Source organism: Labrus mixtus, chromosome 16 (assembly GCF_963584025.1).
Source record: "Labrus mixtus chromosome 16, fLabMix1.1, whole genome shotgun sequence".
Taxonomy (NCBI): domain Eukaryota; kingdom Metazoa; phylum Chordata; class Actinopteri; order Labriformes; family Labridae; genus Labrus; species Labrus mixtus.
The window spans coordinates 18463293-18482975 of NC_083627.1; the positions used below are offsets into that span (position 1 = coordinate 18463293).

The 19683-nt window shown below is 39.2% G+C and overlaps 1 protein-coding gene across 1 annotated transcript in view; it reads left to right on the plus strand.

Moving 5' to 3' along the window:
* The window catches only part of calcr (calcitonin receptor), a 61334-nt gene extending 42676 nt beyond the window's left edge, over positions 1–18658 (plus strand). Inside the window, exons 16-22 of the mRNA XM_061059881.1 lie at positions 1296–1422; positions 7210–7363; positions 8113–8173; positions 8346–8412; positions 8584–8802; positions 9615–9656; positions 15229–18658. Coding sequence (XP_060915864.1) covers positions 1296–1422; positions 7210–7363; positions 8113–8173; positions 8346–8412; positions 8584–8802; positions 9615–9656; positions 15229–15450 — 892 coding nt within the window. The 3' untranslated portion in view covers positions 15451–18658. The remainder of the gene's footprint in view (positions 1–1295; positions 1423–7209; positions 7364–8112; positions 8174–8345; positions 8413–8583; positions 8803–9614; positions 9657–15228) is intronic.
* The last annotated feature ends 1025 nt before the right edge of the window (positions 18659–19683 follow it).

Consider the following 19683-nt stretch of genomic DNA (forward strand, 5'->3'; position numbering starts at 1 on the left):
TTTGCTCTAAAGTTTTATGCACACTCATAAATCTAGTGGCCTTCTTTAGGGCAGGTGCATAATCGCTAAAACCCCCAAGACCCATTGAGAGTCAGACTCCTTGCTGAGCTACACAAAAACACAGCTGGATATTCACAATTTACACGATCAAAGTGATAACAAATTACGCTTTGGATATTTTACTGGCGTAGAAAATATTTTTTCTCTTTTGTTCTGTTATCGGCGACTAACCATATTTATAGCTGAACACTTAAAATATTGGAGGCTTAATGTTGAATTATAAGATCCAGATGTGAAGCCTTCTGTGGTATGTGATGGTGTACAGCTGCACTACCCTGTTATTTACAACTCTCGACAAAACACTGTCAGAACTCCCAGACAAAAATACCCTAGCTCGCGGTGGAAAAACATGTCCGACCTGATAATGTTTGCAGACATTCTGAACCGAGTTACCATAAAGATTCAGTCAGAAGCTCCTGCATATTCTTAAAGCTTAAATGAGTCTGTTTTTTCCACCCACAGATAACCATGGCCCCCAAAACAGATTCTTAAAATGTACAATCGTATATAATTCCTTTGTACTGTCTTGATAAAATGTAGCACTCTTAAAATTGGCCATGAGCAGTACAAGGATACCATTTCTAAAGTTGTACAGGACTTATTAATAGGACATATGCAAACAAGTAAAATGGGTCTAAGGTTTCAGTAAGCACTGAAAACAGTTTGAGCAGTAGTACATTTAAACGCTGCCCTGGAATAAATACTGTACATTATTTCACCCATCATTAACAATAAAGCCACTGGATATGACTGCCTTGTAATGAATTTGATTATTAGAGTTATTTTCATTCTGTCTGTCAAGCATTTCATTATGCTATTAATTCTGAGTGGCCAGCCAAGTTAATGAGGAAGCACCGTCAGGATCCATTATGCATTATTTAACAACGAGTCCAGCATGTACAGAAGAGAGCATTTAGCAGCAAATCCAGCGCATTGATCCCAGGGATTATTTTACAAACTGCGAAAATTTGCCTGAGATGAAAGATCTCAATTATTGGATATTTTACAGACTGGAGCAACATCTGACAACCTCATTAAACTTTTAGACTGCACATTTTTTTTTAGTCCTGGTTATTTCATCAGGAGAGGCAACTCTTTCTCATTTTCAACGGGATATTTTGGTGTGACCTTAAAAATTAATTCCACGCTTGTAGTCCCAGGTGGAATACTTTTGTGGTAATCACATAATGCCCTGGTATGCAAAGGTATCAATAATGTGATCTGTCTTCGCACAGGAGTCTGAGCTGCCAAAGGATCACGCTGCACAAGAACCTCTTCTGCTCCTATGTGCTCAATTCAGCGCTCACCATCATCTACCTCGTAGCAGTGGTCAATAATCCTGAAGTGGTGGGCAGAAACCCTGTAAGTAAAGCCTCTGTGGATAATTTATTTAACACTGTAAACAATGCTAAACATCCCTGGTGTGGACGACTAAGCACAAAGCTGTCTTACAGGAGAAATAAGACCAAGAGTGAAGACCTGTTAGCATCACTCTGACAATAGCCATGAAGTAACTGTGCTTACAAGTTCACAAATTAGCATGATAGCATGTGCTAATTTCAACAAAACACAACAGAAACTGTTTTGACCATTATAATAGAGAGAGATTATTTTCCATGTTTAAGGGACCGGTCTGTATGCTAGGCGTTAGTATGCCCAGGTCCACCCTTTGCCTGCTGACTAACCCACGATGCCATCAATCATCTACAGTGCCTGTCCTAAGTGGGTCACAGAAGGCTGCAGCTTCAAGCTAATTTTTTCCTAACTTCCTCAGGCTTTACTTAAGTGTGGTGGACGTAAATTGCGGCAGCTCCGTGTTTTTCTTCTGCAATGTGCTTAGGCAAGCCCAATGGGGCCAAGGCCCAGGCAGAGAGGCGCTCACAGAGTTGTATTTTATCTCAGGTTTGGCACTGATTTCTCTCTTTGGGAGTTGCTGCAGCTCCGTCTTATAGGTTAATTTACGTTCTTTGACTCACACTCCTCTGGAACCAATCTGGCTTGGGACACTTACAATAAATTGCCCCAGCACAAGCTACACAAAATCCTTCCAACATGTTAAGGCTGACGATTTTCAGACAGGTGGAAATTGTGACATAAATGTCTAAATCAATTTTTGTGTTTTAAAGTTTGTCAAGATATTTATATCTGGGTCAAAGTAATGGACGGGCAGACCGATGGTCATACATCTCTAGAGCCAGATGATAACATGCTAAGTACTATTTCGCAGAATTCATTGTTAGGAGGAGGAATAGTTCCATTTTCTTCAAATGAGATACAAATGTATTCCTGATTTATGCTAAGCCCAAATGTAAGGTTGAGACATGTGGATGGACTTTTAACATTCATTTGCCCTGCAAGCTCAGGCAAGTGTGGAAGTGAAAACAAATCTGAATTTTTTTATTCAACATTTAAAAGTTTGTATTAAAAGAATTTAAAAAAACAGACTTAATTAGTATTTCATGTCATATCTTGTCATCAACAAACGGGTCTTCTCTCTGTTCCACGTATTTCTGACAGAGTTTTGGAGCCACACTGAATGCATTATGTAAATTCTTTGAAATGAGGAGAACTGCTCTGGTAGGGATGATAAATCTGTCTCATAGGAATGCCTCACTTCTAGAACTTAGCATAAATTCATGTGCTACTTTTCAAGAACCGCTCCTTTTGGAAATAAAAGTTTTTTAAAAAGCCTGTCAACTCAGTGCCTCCTGCCTATTACATTTTTGTATTGTTTAGTATGACAACTCTACAAAATGAGAGATCTTTACTTTTGTGTAGAATAGTGTTGGGGCGCAGGTGGCCTGGCGGTTATTTCACATCCCATGTGCGCAGGGGCGCCGCCAGGAACTCCAGGCCCCATGAAAAGATATCACATTGGGCCCCTATCACAGCCCAAACTAACCCGGAAAATTTCTACAACCGCACCTCCATCACACAAATGACCCATACAAACATTGAACTATGCTTTACACCCTGAAAATGGAAGAAAATAATCACTGTAATATTTCCTCATAGTTTAAAAATGATTTAAACTTTGTAATATTTGCACCTTTCAGACATTTGAAGCATTTCCAGCAGCATTATTTTACTTATTAACTTGCTATAGTTAATGCTGTAAAGGCTTTTATTGTCTAAAGTGATCTTATTGGTTAGCTTATTAAATAAAAAATTCTACTGGCATTAATGATAAACTGTAAACAAACAATAAATCTGAATTAGATTCCACCACACTTGTCAGCATGACTTTAAAATCAGGCTGTAGTTCTTTGTAGTTCTGACTTCACTTTAATTCTTCTTACACTGCATCATCATTTGTCTCACCTTACATTAAAAATGTTGTTTGTTGGGCAGAAGTCGCGGACTCAGTTTTGATGTTAGCGCGACAACATTGATATCATATGAATTGACAGTTTACAAAGAATCTGTTGAGCTCACATATGTTACTGTAGCTCTCTGGGAAAGATGCTAAATATCGCTCCAAAGTGGACTCTTTTTTACCACGACGTAATATTTTTATAAAATAGGGTCATATGAAGTGGTATCTATGAAGGGGATTCATGTGATGAATTTATGCATAAACACAAATATGATCCAAACCATATTCTTGGCTGAAATCCTCTAACAACTGGTTTAATCTGCAGCCTGCCACATCTCTCACTCTTGACTCGACTGACCGCCGACAGTTCAATCCAGTCGAGAGGTGCGGGGCGAACTAAACCATTCTGCGCATTCAGAAGGGGGGAGAAGGGCCTTTGAGACAGACTCCACATTTTTTCCAGAAAGGAATTCTGAATGTTTGTTTATTTATTCAGGCAATTTTAGTTTATTATCTTATTGCGGTTATTTCAATAAGAGAAAAAAGCGAAATAAGAAATACATTTTTATTTCAGGCCCATGAAGGGCCCCCCTCCCCACTGGGCCCTGGGTAGTCAGTCCTACTTTTCCCCCCACTACGACGCCCCTACATGTGCGGAGGATGGCATCTGGGCAGGCAGCCCGGGTTGGGTCTGGCCTGTGGCTCCTTTCCTGAGTGTCGTTCCCCACTCTCTCTCTCTCTCCCTGGTTTCCTACTCTATCCACTGTCCTGTCAAATACAGGCCAAAAGCCAAAAACAAAAAAACAGTGTCAGATTATCACCTACCTTTGAAAAACATAAAAGAAACAGTGGCGGCGTCTCAGTTACGGGACTGATTCTGCGTCCTGCTGCTGCTCCTTGTCATGTATTCACATATCTGTGTGGCTCATCCTGTCTGATGTCTAAATTTACATCCCATTTCTCACTGTCTCCAAGTTGCACCCAGGAATGACATGAAATATATTAATATATTGTTTTTTGTGCAGTTTTTTAGGCTCTCCTTGATATTTTCAGCGGTTAGGTTGAGTTAACTAGCTTCAACATGTCAAAAACAAAATTGTTTACCATAGCACCGGTTACAAGAGGAGGCAGAACAAGAAATCACAAGCACCATTGGTTAGGATTCACGCGTGTCTGTTGGGAAACCTGATTGAAATTTACCGCTGCCAAAGTGAAACTTATGAGCCTTTTTCTCTGCACTGGTGATTTGGGAATGGTGGATTGCGGTGGAGATTTGCTCACACAGAGAAATCAAGCCCATTTTAATCTCTCTTGTGTGGTGACACACTGTCTGGTTTGGCTTGCCAGCATTGTGGGGGAGTGAATCCTCAAAACTTGTGTCAAACCCGGGAGGATGCTGAAAACATGAGAAACATTTACATGATCTACGGCAGCTTGATTTGTTAACCAGAAGTTTGTAGGGAACTTACAAAACACATACATCAGTTTTAAATGACCGAACGGTGAATGACCTGACTCCATGCACTGATACGAGTCCATGTCTGTAATGGAGGAGATTCCTCTAGTGAAGGGGAATGTAAAAAAGTGAGGGAGAGGCACCACACATGGATTACAGTTTAGCGGTGAATAACTGTTCTGTGTTTTAGCCGGGAAGAGTCCTGAGAGGAGCAGTTCATAGTAATGCCAGCATATATGAATAATACTGAGGCCTCACACGTGCACTTTGCAAACAGGACTGGGAACCAGAGACCCTGACGGGAATATTTAAAAAATGTCATATTCATGACTCTGAGAGGGTCTTTTAGAGTGTGATAGATACAATGAGAAATAAATCAAATAGGTTTTTATGTGAAGTTTCCTTCATGAGATTTGTAGAACAATTGATCCATTTCCATTTAGGGAATGGCTATAGGAAGATCAAGTGTTTCTTCCCTTCACTTAGAAGTTGAGTTTAGCACAGGATGTAATTAATATTAGAGGCAAAATGAAGTCCAGTTTGAGGAAAAGATGATTGTAGACAAGATATTTTGAATTGCTTTTTTATATTTTTATATTTAAGTTGTCAGCAGGAGCACTGATGTTTTATATAGCTTCTTACTATTTTTGCTTTAGTTCTTAGCTAATTGTTTTGCACCAACACACAAAGTCAAATTCCTCGTATGTGTAAATGTATTTGGCAATAAAAAAAAAAAACAGTCTGATTCTGATGGAATTGTCATTGTAAAAAAAAATGGGGCGACGCCTGCGAGCTACTTCAGGCAGACAACTCACGCTGCGCTGATTGCTCATTGAAATGTGGCATTATCCACAATCACCTGACAAAACCTCATTCCAATTGGCAATCTATTTAAGCTGAAAGAATCCCGGTCTCTTCCTCTGCTCCTTCATTGCCAGCGCTGACCTTCCTCACTACTGCGCTCTTGCTCATTCCCACCACCACCAAGCAAATGCAAATGTCTGTATGAACTACATTATAATGTTCAGGTTGAAATTGAAATTTATAGGATAAATACCTGGAGGACTAAAATTGAATCATGTCAGACATTTATATTAACTTTTTGCACCCTGATTTTAAAACCTCTGCAACAACATTACCGACGTGAAAAAAGATAATTTAATACAATGTGATTAACAAAATCAAAAGCCTTGAGGGCGCCACATGTGTTTCGTATGTTTTCAAGCTTTTACTATAAACTTATGTGCAGTGACACTTAGATCCAGAAAAAAAAAATCTTGCAGAGAGTACAAGGAAAAGTTTAGGTATACTACTAAATTTAAATTGGTAAAATTTTGACTGATCATGAAATGATTTGATTTTCATGGAATTTTACCCTCTGCTTTAATGCTCTTTGTCATTTCATCCTAAACTGGCCCTCAGGTCCTGTGCTATGCTATGAGAGAGGTTGATGTATTGAAGCTTACATTTTTCATAATTTTGTCGGATCAATGTTTGACTTAGTTTTGCCATTTTCAGAGTAATTTGCTTTAAATGGAGCTGAATTATCCAGAAATGGACAAAGGAGAAGCCCTCTGAGAAGGGACGAGAAGAGCAGCAGCCAACACAGCTGATGTTGTTTGCTGAAGAACTCTCAAAATAAGCAGAAATGTCCAAACACTCCACATGTGGTGGCCATGAAAAATAACTCTCACAAATTCCTCAGCCATGAATTTTGTTTTCCTACTTTTTTTTTGGAAGAAACTGTCTTTTTAAGAGAGGAATTCCGACTTTCTGAATTTACATATCATGGTGTATAGCGTGAGTGTGTTAAAGACATAAGGAGAATCACAGCTTACTGCACATACTTATGTTTCTCAGTAATAATTACAGCATTAGTAGATTGTGTTGAGATAAGACTGACGTGAAAATTACCATCAAAACATGTCTTTCAAAAAATGATGGTGATGACTAAACCACAGAGAATAGATACATAATGAGACATGTTGTCACAGTGTGCTGGATGCGTATACATCTGCACAGCGTAGGCTAAGGCATTGATTGCACTTGTAGAGTTTCTCATTTTCTTCTGCAACGCAAGACAAATGTAATCAAAGAAAACTCCAGCTACAAAGAAAAGCATCACTTCCACCTCAGTCCACCCTCAGAGGGGGTTAATGAATAGTACCCTCTCTGTAAATAAGGGTAATACTTACTGATGATTTCATGTCACTCGTGCAGAAACATCCACTCAAACTGTTTCATAACCCACTGTGATGATGTCAGTAGTATCTCAATTGAATACTTGTCATAGATTTCATTTTTGTACAAGAAGTACAAAGCAGGAAAAAAAACTGATAATAAACATAGTCACATTCCTGTGTGGCTTTCTCTGCAGGTTGGGTGTAAGGTGTTACACTTCTTCCACATGTACATGCTGGGCTGCAACTACTTCTGGATGCTATGTGAAGGGATCTACCTGCACACGCTCATTGTGGTGGCTGTGTTTGCAGAGGAGCAGCATCTGCACTGGTATTACCTCCTTGGCTGGGGTAAGTCCATCTGCATTAGTCTGAAACCCAATTCACTGAATTTATTTTCCTCTCAAGACCCATACTTTTTTTTTTTTTAAAACATCTGAAAAAGGCAACTCACAGCACAGGACACAATCCAAAAGCAGAAATTTACAAGTAACCACCAGATCCTCGTACAGTTTGTCACCATGGACATAATGACAGCTTTATTGGCCCTCCCGTCGCTTAGTTCTCAAGCTGTCCTGTTTTTCACCCTATAGAGGACATAAATAATTGGTGCAGTGTGTCAGTCAAGTAGGTAACGAAAGCAAATGCAGGCCATCATTAAAAACTGGAGGATAACCTTCTACTGCTGTTTGTTTCTGGAGGATGGCCAATCAGGATCTCCTGTGGTTGATATTCTGCAGGGTCTCAATGGTGTCTGAATAAGACTGAACATGGTTTCCTGTGATTATTTCCAGACCTCTGTGTGTGTGTGTGAGTTTTATAAGAAGCAATGTTAAATTAACCATTACACCAACCATATGGTTTTGTTTTAAGGGTTTGGCCTATGAAATCCTCAAAGAAATGTTAGTAGAAGTAAGGATATCAGAGTTGATCCACTATATTTCTGCCTTTCCAAGAATATATTTGTGAAGCAGTCATTTATACAAGCAGGAAACAACCGACCAAGCTAACCACACATTTTACTGACGCATAAATGACAAATGGATTCTCCCAAATTCACTCAAGACCTCATATGGCCGCCATCTTTTTCCCTGTCCAAGGCTTTCCGCTTGTGCCTGCATCCATCCACGCCGTGGCAAGGAAAAAGTACTTCGATGACAAGTGAGTAATGTTCCAGAAACTTCTGCAAATAAACAGGAGGTGTTTACATATGTGCTCGCCTGTGTGTGGCTGAGAGGGAGAGTGTGCAGATACCTACACGTGTGTGCTTTTGGATGTGTGTGTGTATTTTGGGCAGCAGACAGCACTGACTGATCTGCTTTTCCCTCTGTAGCTGTTGGATGAGTGTGGAAACCCATCTGCTCTACGCGGTCCATGGTCCCATAGTGGCCGCGCTTCTTGTAAGTACCCCTGTTTTAGAATAATATAAAAGGCATACCTGGATATTGATGTAAAAAACATAATTATGTGTTTGGTATTTTTTTTTTGGACTTTTAGTTCTTATAACATTTAAGACAAGAAACATATCTGGGTTTATTTGTCCTTTTCTATGTATTTTCTTCTTCCTCCAGGTGAATCTTTTCTTCTTACTAAATATTATAAGAGTGTTGGTGACCAAGCTGAGAGACACCCATCGAGCAGAGTCCAACATGTACATGAAGGCGGTGAGAGCCACGCTGATCCTGGTGCCCCTGCTAGGAATACAGTTTGTCATTTTCCCCTGGAGGCCAGAGAACCGGCTAGCTGGGGAGGTCTATGAATACATCATGCACATCCTCATGCACTACCAGGTAGGCACCGAGCTGACAGCAGGGCGCTGCTTTAATCAGAATTTCCATTAAAAGTAGCAGGGGAGCTCAGTTCAAGGGTAATGCAGCAGTGAATTAAAAAGCTCAGTAGCTGTTGCTTCACTGCCCCTGTGGGTTGAAAGTATTTGAAGGGTACGAAATCCATAAACACTGTGATCTGAAAAGTATTGTTATACGTTATATTATTTTACTACCCAGCTCTCATCATGTATCCAAACTTGATCTTGGATGGAGTTAATAGTAGTTTTGTTCCTGCCAGGCTCCAGATGTAGATGTTTTGCATGCTTGAAAGGTCTCATTTTCTGCCTCATTATTGTTGGGATTGATTGGTGTGATACGCTGATGATTCCCTCTTAAAGAACCAGTTAGGCACTCTATTAACTTTCACTACCAGTTAGGCACTTAATCAACAACAAGCTGTTGTTTATTTATTTTTTTCCTTAAAAAAAAAGCACTCTATTTATTGTAGCCCCTTTCACACATGCTCTGACCTCTTTATAATTTCTCCTCCTTTTCGGAATGCAAATGGCCTTCATTTGTTCAACAGGACTTTATCAATACTTTTTTCTTGCCAGCACTCTAGTAATATCTCTCCTCAAAAAGTGGGGCTGAGCTGATTTGTGACAGCAGCAGGTAATATTCAGGGTATATTCCCTGCCAGTGAGTGGGTGGGGGTAGATGTTTATATCCCATGGTTTTTATATCGAGTGGAGGTGAAAGTTCATGTGTTTTATTATGAACGTGTTTTCCTTTCTTACTGTGAGATGCTAATTTGTATTCTTTTGCGTTTTAAGGGATTGCTGGTGGCAACAATATTCTGCTTCTTCAATGGAGAGGTAAGCTCTGATCATGTAGTTACGCAACTCAACACTTTGAGAGTTTTGCTTATTTTTCCATGAGTTAGATGAGAAGATTTTTGCCACTCTCATGTGCGAAAGCTATATGTGAAACCAGATCCAGGAGAGACTTAGCTTAGCTTAGCTTAGCATAAGACTAAGGATAACACTATTCTCACTGTGGAAAGTTGTTGTATTTCATCGACTTTGAAGCTACTATTTTAAGATGGAAAAGTGACATATTATTGCTTTAACAGACAGCCATAAGACTAGAGTGACTCCTGCTATCGTTTCTCTCAGGAAAATAGTAAATATTTTTCAAAATGAAAATATTCCTTTTAGAATTCTTTGTGCTGTGTGTGACACAGTAATTGTGCATATTTGACAGGGTGATTGCATTTCCATAAAGGTCAACCTGCAGATGTTGCTCTGGGAGCTGCTCAGTCACAGAGCAATAAAACTGCCCATTGCTTATGACATTAACTCGATCAGGCATTACATTTTTAAATGTTGTTTTTGCCAAGGTAGATCTCTGACTTCTGACATCTTAACTTGATAGAATATCAAGAAGCTGCATCTGTCATTAGTCCAATTGTAACACCTTATAAAGATATGCTCAGGTTGTCTCTTCGGAGAGAGCAGTAGAGCTCTGCAGCTGAAGGGTCATGTCAGGTGAGGAGTAAGAAGCTGTTTATAAATGACTGTAAGGTTTCCAAGCCCAGCTGGAAATTGACTCTCCTTTCAAGTTCCCTCCTGTCAGCCGTTCTACGCCTGTCTGCAGCTTTCTCGCTGCGTGCATCCTTAACGTGGTTCAAACACTTCTCAGATAGAGTGAGCTTTTATCATTCTTAAAGCTAAAGTCTGGGGTTAATGTTGCTGTTGAGGCTCTTGTGTGACGACTAAAAAAGCAACAAAATGTGCTTATAAAGTGTTAAATTAGACCTTTTTAGGGCAGATAGTTAGATTTGGTCTTCAGAATGCCACATATTTATTGTGAAATTAGACTTTTTTTACCCTCTTTTTTTCCTCATTTATTCCTTAAGGGAAGATTCAAGTAAACATTCTATTATTGAGGCATGCTACTCACAAACATAGGACTGAAATACACACATGCACAAACAGGACCTATGGATATGTATTAATGGAGAGATGGCATAGTGAGGGGGAAGCTCGTAGGCCCTTTTTCAAACCAAACCCTACACACTCCCCCTCCGTGACGGAGTGCACTCCCTTAGAAGTCACACTCGCAGTCTCCTTCATCAAGGTGTAGGGTAGAAATACAGCGGCAGGCTTTGGGAAAAACTTCCCTCTCTCAGGTGGAAACAGGAACTGTATGTTACCATGGTTACTCAGCGGCATCTTGCGGGAACAGCTTTTTTTGTAGCTAATGCATTCTGTAAAAATATTTATGTATGTATATATTCTTCTTCTTCTTTAGTTATATTAGTGTAGACTTATAACAAAACTATTAGATTGAGCCTACATTGTTTATTGTAATTTATCATTTCAGTTAATTTATTGTAATTTTTAGATCAGGGTGTTCTAAATTAATGCAAAGACAAGGATAATATTGTTGAACATCAGAGCATCAAAAGTGTATTTTTTGTTGTTGAATTGAGATTTCACAAAGACATCAAAAGTAGAAAAATAAGAAATAAATATTAACAGCGAAAAGACCCATAGAGAGCACCACTGACCTGTTGGGGTTCGATGCCTTGCCCAAGTGCACCTTGGCAATTCTCTTGAAATGAACTGGCACCTCTCCAGCAACCGGACCATTTCTGTACTTTGGTCCATACCGGGACTTGAACCTTAGACCCTCTGCATGGTTCCCAACCCAAGACCCTAGAGACTGAGCTGCTGCAGACAAATAAAATAAAATACGATATACATATAATATTATTACAAAATACTTTGTGTTTAAAACATCAAGAAAATGATTTGTCTTAAGATAAAATGTCTGATTAAATCCTGTATCCTGTAATTTTTTTATTTTGTATTTGTATGAGAGGAAACGGGGCAGAAATGCAAAACTAAGAGAGCAATATACGTTCAGCGGAAAAATATAGGTCACCTATTAGCTCATTCATCAACAGGTCAGAGAACATCCGCCAGAACGATGTAAACATTCGTAGTATCGACAATGAGTAGAATGTATGTTTAAAGGATGAGGCCACTGTTTGGGAGACTCAGGATCAACAGACAAGAAGACTATATCCAAGAATGTGAGGGTTTGTTCGCTTGATCCGCATAATGACCAATTCAGCTCCTCTAATCAGGACACAGGTTTCTGGGGCTGGTTTCAATGCTGTTTTTTGTTTTGTTTTCTATTTCAAGGCCAAACTGCACAGACCTGCCTTGTTTGTTCAATGGTGCCATTGTTAAATAAGGTCAGCTGAACAAACAGCTTCCATGTTGTATATGTGACGTATTAAATGGAGGCTTTAAGCCCTGGCTGCTCTTTTGTCTCATTATAACAATTAGTGTCATATTTTAGATAATTGGTTTATTGTGTGTTAATGTATGCAGTAATTACAGTGGTACTAAGGCGTTACAGGATTAAATGGTTGACATTGCACTGGCAGAGGACTGAAGATCCAGATTCTGTTATCAGAACTTTCTTCAAACACATGTTCTATAGTTTAAAGAATCGTTCAAAGAGGATTGTTTACAGAGTCCAGTTGATCAGTCCAACAGAAAACGAGTTGCCGACTTTTAAATAATCAATTTGAATCAATCAAGGTTGAAAAAAATGCTGCAAAAGAATCTACATGAATCCAGTTGTTTTTAGATCATTTATAGTGGTCAAAGAAGCGTTTTGAAAATGTGGGTCTGTCTTGGTCGTTCAACAATTTTCTATGTATTTCTTTCCTCTTTTCCAACATTCTCCAAATAAAACAAAAACAAGACTCAACAGAAAGCCCTTTTATCAAGCCAACAAAAACCTACCAAAAATACTGGATGAACTGGGAAAAATAAACTATGGCTTCTGGGGATCTTATGTATTTTTCTGGTATTGTTATACTCCACTTGATGTGAATTGATTGTTGTCAGTCTTGTGTGTTGCGTTTGATTTGTATTGAGCGGTATGTTTCTCCTGCGCCCAAACTTAGTGACAAACATGTTTGTTTTTCCCATGAAAGAAATTGTCCTTATGACAATTGACTTTATAATACAAAGATGAATATTGAGGGTTACAACATTTTTATATAGGAATGATACTGTATATGTATATCTTTTTTTTTTTTTTTTTTTTAAATCACTACCTTTAGGCTCTGACCATTTCAGCTGTGAGTATTTTTTTTGTAGAGCATAAACAAAGTCATTAAGGCACAGCTGCAGGAGAAGAACAAATCACAGATATATAATTATCATGTTCAGGGGGTGATGCTGGGGGCTGCATTTGCAGTCATGATGGCACATGTTATTTTATTTATACTTTTATATTGGCACAGCAGTAAAAAGGAACCAGACAACTTTTTAGATGACAAAAGCCAATAAAAGTGTGTCTTATACACAAACTGTATGGTAATTCTGGAATCTAAATAGAAAGAATATTTTTAGTATCAATGATTTGGCTATGAATACTGCATCCTGAGATGTGGTTGAATATTGAATCTGGAGGCAGCCAAGATGACTTGCTTTTCTTTTACTCATTCGTATCAATGTAGGTGAAGTAAGCGAGTGAGTGTAATATTTGGAACAGTGAGGTCTCTCGGGCATTCAGGCTTCTGGAGGGTGAAAAGTTTGTTGTTGTTGTTGCTCTGAAATCTAAACTTCAAAAAGGGTATACATCTATACAGGACAATGAGGAAGTAATAGAGAGGAGTTTGGGAAACACTTGCAGTTTGTCCTATTTTTCAGGCATTTCAAAATGTAATGGATTGAAGTTGGAATGTGGTTATTTTATTCCTAATGTGGATGTTTGGACTAAATAGCTAAATAAGTTGGATGCATGGAAATCTGCTGCTTGTATAACTGAATCAATCACAATCCTCAAACTTTAGGCATATTGGTGTTGAGCATTTGTAGATTGACAGATATAGGAGATAATTATTCATATAATTCAATATAGACTAAAGCCTTCCTCCCTTTATAAAGTGATGATCTGGCCACATGCACAACTTGGCCTCATATCAAAAAACGTGACTGTGATGTTTGCATTTCCTAACTGGCATCTGTTATTGTGATAGAAATATGAGGCAGGCCCCATATGCTTCAGCAATTACACTCGCATCACTGAAGATCTCAGTTGCATGGGTTGATGTTGTCACAAGATGGTGTTTACATGGCTCTGCCTCACTCACACTGCTCCGCGGCCGCTTATGATTTGCATGTAAATTCAGACGTCTGGCAGAATCATTTTGTGGTCAAAGCAAAACAGGCAAGAGTTCGAAGAAGCGTTTGGGATGTGTCACAGAGAGAACTGAAAAACACACACAATCAAAGCTCAAAATGATAATAATGAGCTGTGGTCGTGTGGAGCAAACTTGAACAGTGATTATACTACACAAGGCAGGCAATGCCGCTGTTTAACGTGAGTCTGGTTCTTCTCATGGGTTCTGCCTTTTACAATTCACTTAGCAGACACTTTTATCCGAAGCGACATACATCATAGAGTAGGTACAACACTAATCCATTCATACACTGGCACAGTAGTAGAGGGAGCAATGCAGGGTTGAGTGTCTTGCCCAAGGACACATCAGACATCTTGCTCAGCTGGGGATCGAACCCTCAACCTTTCAGTCGAGAGGCGACGACTCCACCAACTGAGCCACCGTCGCCCACTTTAAAAAGAAGTGTTCTTTTAACAACAGTTTCTGCAACAGGTTACTCGTAAACTACCGATAGCTTGCGGTCCGGTCTTTAATAATTCCCTAAAAGGTTCACAGACTGTCGGAAATATCCGACGACAATAAATGCATTTTAAAAGCCTCTTTCCACTTCAAGTCAACATAAAAAAAAAACAGATGCCCCTCCCCCACACTCCAGGGTTATAAGCTGCCAATAATAGTGGATCCACCTGTCAAAGTTGATAACATCTAAATCCAACCAGTCACAGCAATGTAGCGGCGACCTCAATCGGCATGTCGAGTCAGTTACGCTGTACAAGCTGAGGTTAGGTGAGGAGTTCAGTGCTACTAGCAAGTCTGTTTAAATAGATGTATGGTGGTCGACGGCTCTGACAGGTTGAGTCTTGATTTCAGAGTTTGGAAGTGTTCTGGTTTCAGTCCAAATGCAATCTCGGAGCCCCCTGGTAACTATCTAATGACAACTTATCTTTCTATTTATATCCACACAAAAAAAACTATTTAGATTAAAAATGTAGGTTGGTAATGTAACTTGCTGGCTACATTAGCAGCCTTTAAAACTTGACCATTGTTCCCTGAGGCTAAATTGTCCTGATGTTATCAGGGTATAGGAGATTGAGAAGGACATAATGCTAGCTTTCTTCCCCTATCTTACAAATGTAAGGCTCAAAGCATTGCCTTCGAATGGGATTCAAAGTCATAGATTGTCGTCCTGATAATGGTGCATGTCTTACACGTTTTCTTTTTTTGACGTTGTCTAGGTGCAGTCGGCGTTAAAGAGACAGTGGATGCAGTACAAAACCCAGTGGGGTCAGAGACGAAAGGACCACTGCTCAATGCGCTCCACGTCCTACACAGCCACCTCCATCACTGAGGTGCCCGCTTTCATGTACCACCATGACTGTAACAGCGAACACTTGAATGGGCGCCACATGGATGACTCTGAACTGGTGGCACTGAAATCGGGAGAGACGTACGCTTGAGCTGCTGAGTCCCGTTGGGGGATAAAGAGTGTAGGAACAGCCCGAAGAAGAGCAACAGAGCATCGGAGACTTAGAGTAAATCTCGTCGGGAAAAATCTCAGAGGCTGACAGGCGCATGGTTTTCCAGGACGGTGATACAAGTTTGGGAATAAAGAGGTCACAGGATGGAGATGGACTTGCTATGAGGCTGACTCTTCATGTAACTTATCATGACTGTTGCAGCTGCTTTTTTCGAGAAAAAAAAACCAACTTTGATGTCAAGAACTTGTGGCATGAGACCAGAGCTGCTTTCGACATGTGTCACTTCCTAAAGCTGCTAAACTGTGACAACAGAGGTTTTGTGCGGGTGTGGAGACTGGATAAACAAGTGAGACTGTGTTGACAGCAAGGTTAATGATGTTTCCTGCTTGGAAATGATGTTGTTGAATGTGACAGGGATGGTGAATAAGGATTGGAATGGCGTCATGATGCTGATTTTAAGGGTGAAGAAGAAGAAGCAATCCTTCCTAAGCTCACCTATACCAAAGGGTGTATGTTGGTCAAAGCTGTGTAGGGGTGTAACACACACACAAACACATCAACAGATTTCACAAACCTGATCGTATGTGCCATGATAGAGGTGACCCTCTTTTCTTAAAGCTCTGGAATTGTGTATATAATGTATGTTCACCGTTTTCGTTGAAAACTGTTTTAAAATGTTTTCTAAAGGTTTTTATTTTTGTTTTCTATTCATGTTTTATTCTGGCCGAGTCCTCAGTACGTGCTGTGTGTGTGTGTGTCCTGTGATGCTGCACTCCTGACTGCTTTGTAGTTGCTGTATTTGTGCCGATGCCGAAATCACAGGGCTGAGAAGCAAAAAAGAAGCTACATGCACAAAACCATTTATGAACAAAAAAAAACACATTTTGAGGTTGAGCAGCCGCAAGAGTTGTTTCACTGTGTATGCCATCACATGTCAACGATCCTCGAGAACTAGCAGCTTTCTCTTAACTGTTCAAGCTGCGCTGTCTGATTTTATTCACAATCCTCTTTTTGTTATGATGCCTTTTAATCCATCTTCTTGTTTTTCTGTTTTTAAGATTTATATTCTGTCCTTCATACATATTTATTCATGGAGTGTAGCATTTTGAATGAATGAACATCAAGTGCAGAGGGAAGGCTTACTGATGATGAAATGATGAGAGAGCATCACATTCATAACGTTTCAACTGAAAAAAATCCACATCATCTCGAGAGACTTGCACGGACAAACAGGAATAACGACACTTTCATGTCATAAAAAGTTTTCTCAAAAATGACAGCCTGGATGGCAAACGGTGCATTTAAGTGTGAATAAAGACAAAAGGCCAAAATTAATTTGCATCAAGTACGTAGACAAATGTTTGAAAACAAACAATTTTTTTGCACTTGGCTAAAACTCTTTGTCCCAAAAGGTGTTCAAAATTTAAATTCTGCAAAGGTAGAATTTGGTTGATAGTTTAGCCAATAAGGCCTCTGGCTCAGGCTGCTGTGATTTGTCTGTTGGCCTCTATAAACAGAAGTCTCTCCCTGATTAATGAGGAGAAAGTTCAGCAAACTAAAATCTTTTTTAAAAGAGTTGGAGCTGGATATGTAACAGTCTGTTATTATAATAATGTGTCTTTATGACCTCCAAAAGCAAACAAGAGTGTCAAGAAGAAGAGTGAAGAGTGGCTGTAACTCTGCCACCGGGTCCCTGTCAGAGAATGTGATTGATAACAACATTTTGTTTTACATTTTCTCCTATGAGGGTTCTCTATCATCTTGAGACTATCTTTCCACCCCGTTACATCACATCGTACGGGATATGATCACATACATGTGATGTCACAGGGTGGAGAGTAGTTGCTTCACTCAGAGAACCAAGGTTACAATGTAACCCTACGTCACAGAGTGATACGTTTGACTTGTAAAAGAGAGATGGATGAGATTGTTCATAAGAAAACACAACTTTTAAAGAACAAAGGGCAAAGTATTTTTCTATGGACCTACAGTGAAGAGCGAAGCTAAGACTTAATTTGCACATCAAGTAACACAAAATAGTCTTAATAATGAGCCGGAAAGAAGTCATATTTTTAATTATAATCAATATATCATCAGATGCAAAGGATTCTAAATAATAGAAACATGGTACCTAACAAGCTCCACATTTATAAAGCATGTGAACAACACTAAGGTGATCACTTTAAACTGGCCTGTTTGGTGAATATAATTATATCAGTCTAGTTTTCTAGGTCACAGACGAAGCTCTCATAGCATCTTAAATTCACGGACAATAGGCGTTTTCAGACCGCAGGAACTTTTTCATAGTTCCAGGAACTGTTGATACCCTCACCACAGGAACTATGAACTATTTTAGTTCCTAGAACCCGGTTTAGAGGAATCTTTTTAGCTACTGCTACAGAGAGGGTACCATGGCAGTGCAAAGGCAGACAAGAGAAAAAGTCCGGGTGGTGTGAAGGTCTCAGGGAACTCTCTAGAGGATAGTTCTGCTTCAAAAAGTCCCCAGAACTGTTTGGTCTGAAAACACCTTTAGTTTGCAGTGTTTTTTTTTTTTTTTTTTTTTTTTTAAATGAATGTTTGTCGTGAGCAAGGTCAAAGAAAGTAACAGAGATTGACAATCAATACGAGAGAATCACATCATCATCCCAGGATGGCAGAGAAGGTTTTATACTACACATGTTCTCGTGTGTCATTTTAAAGTAGCATATACAGTATTATTTATTTAACAAATGAAATATCACCTTCCTCGTTATCTTTAGAACATTGGTTTGATGTGGTGCACACTCTAAGACACATTTTTAAATCTTTGAGTTTGCAAAAGGCTTCTGTACATTTTGTGACTTTATTCTGATGTAAATACAAGCTGGCACCTTGTATATAATAGATTTTTGCACTGTGAATTACTCCAACAATTATTTTTGTAACCTTCCCATGTTTGTCTCCCTCTCCCCCCTCGGCTCGGACTGGAATCACAAAAAAAAAAAAAACATGCATTTTGTAAAAGCAAAACTGATCAGTGTTCTTTTTTTTTTGTATAAAAGCTATTTAGAAAAAGAATACACGTATAAAAAGCCTATTTGTTGTTGCTCTTTATTTCCTGAGCAACAGAAATCAGAGTAAGATGAAAGAATTAAGATGAAAATGGACAATTTGCAGCCCTTACATGAAAAATAAAAAGTTATTTTCATTTTGTGTTTGATAATGATTTAATGACATTTTGAAGAAGACATTTTTTTCCATTCACATCAGATAAAACTTTTTTTCCCCAAAACATTATTCTGTAACAATCTCTAATGATTTCAGCATCAGTTTCCTGGCCAACACTCTTGTCAATAATTCAGGGTTGAGATATTATTTATAAAGAGCATGCTGGGAAAACAAAGAAGTCTGACTTCATTTTGTGTCTTTGCGATCCCTCGGGCTTGGCAATCCCATACAGGCACTATTTTTTGTTCGAAAATGTTACGCCCCACCATAAAGCGGCCCTATGGGGCCAACAACAGGTCACATATTGACCCAACAAAAACATGTGAAACAAGTTCAAAACACACAGAAGGGATTCATGAAGAGACACACAAGTTCAACAACGGACTAACACAAAACAACATACAAACATAAACTAGCACCCATTAATGTGAATCAAGGCAAAATCTACTGACATGGCCGCTCACATTCACGACAAATGAAGATTATAACGGTAATAACAAGACTTTTCTTTATATGAGTGTTACAGCTTTCCTATACAGCTGCAGTATAATATGTCATTTCAAGCCCTGCTGAATCCTAATGGCACAGTCAAGAGGAGAAGACTTGCTGTCCTCCTGCACAATGATGAAGTCAGAGATGTATGGAGACACTACGTCATTCTTCTCCTGAGTAATGTCTCCTGCCAGCAGCAGAGCAACAAATCCATCAAGTGTTCGATGCAAAGTCTGAAATTGTATGCAAACGAAGACAGAGATGGAGGAGAATCAGCAGTAATGGAGATAAAGTGACACTAAAAACGTTCCTAATTGTCCTAGATCTTCCTGTTATGGGTGTTTATTCAATAGATTCAACGGAGCTATGATGCAGAAAGTTAGAGGAGGAAGAAGAAATTGCTTTAAAAAAGCCTCCATCTTGCAATCATTTGGCCTTGGGAAAGTTCAGGGAAAATGTCAGTGATGGGATATTGCAGGCTTTGGAAAATGTTCCCTGACAGCGACAATTTTA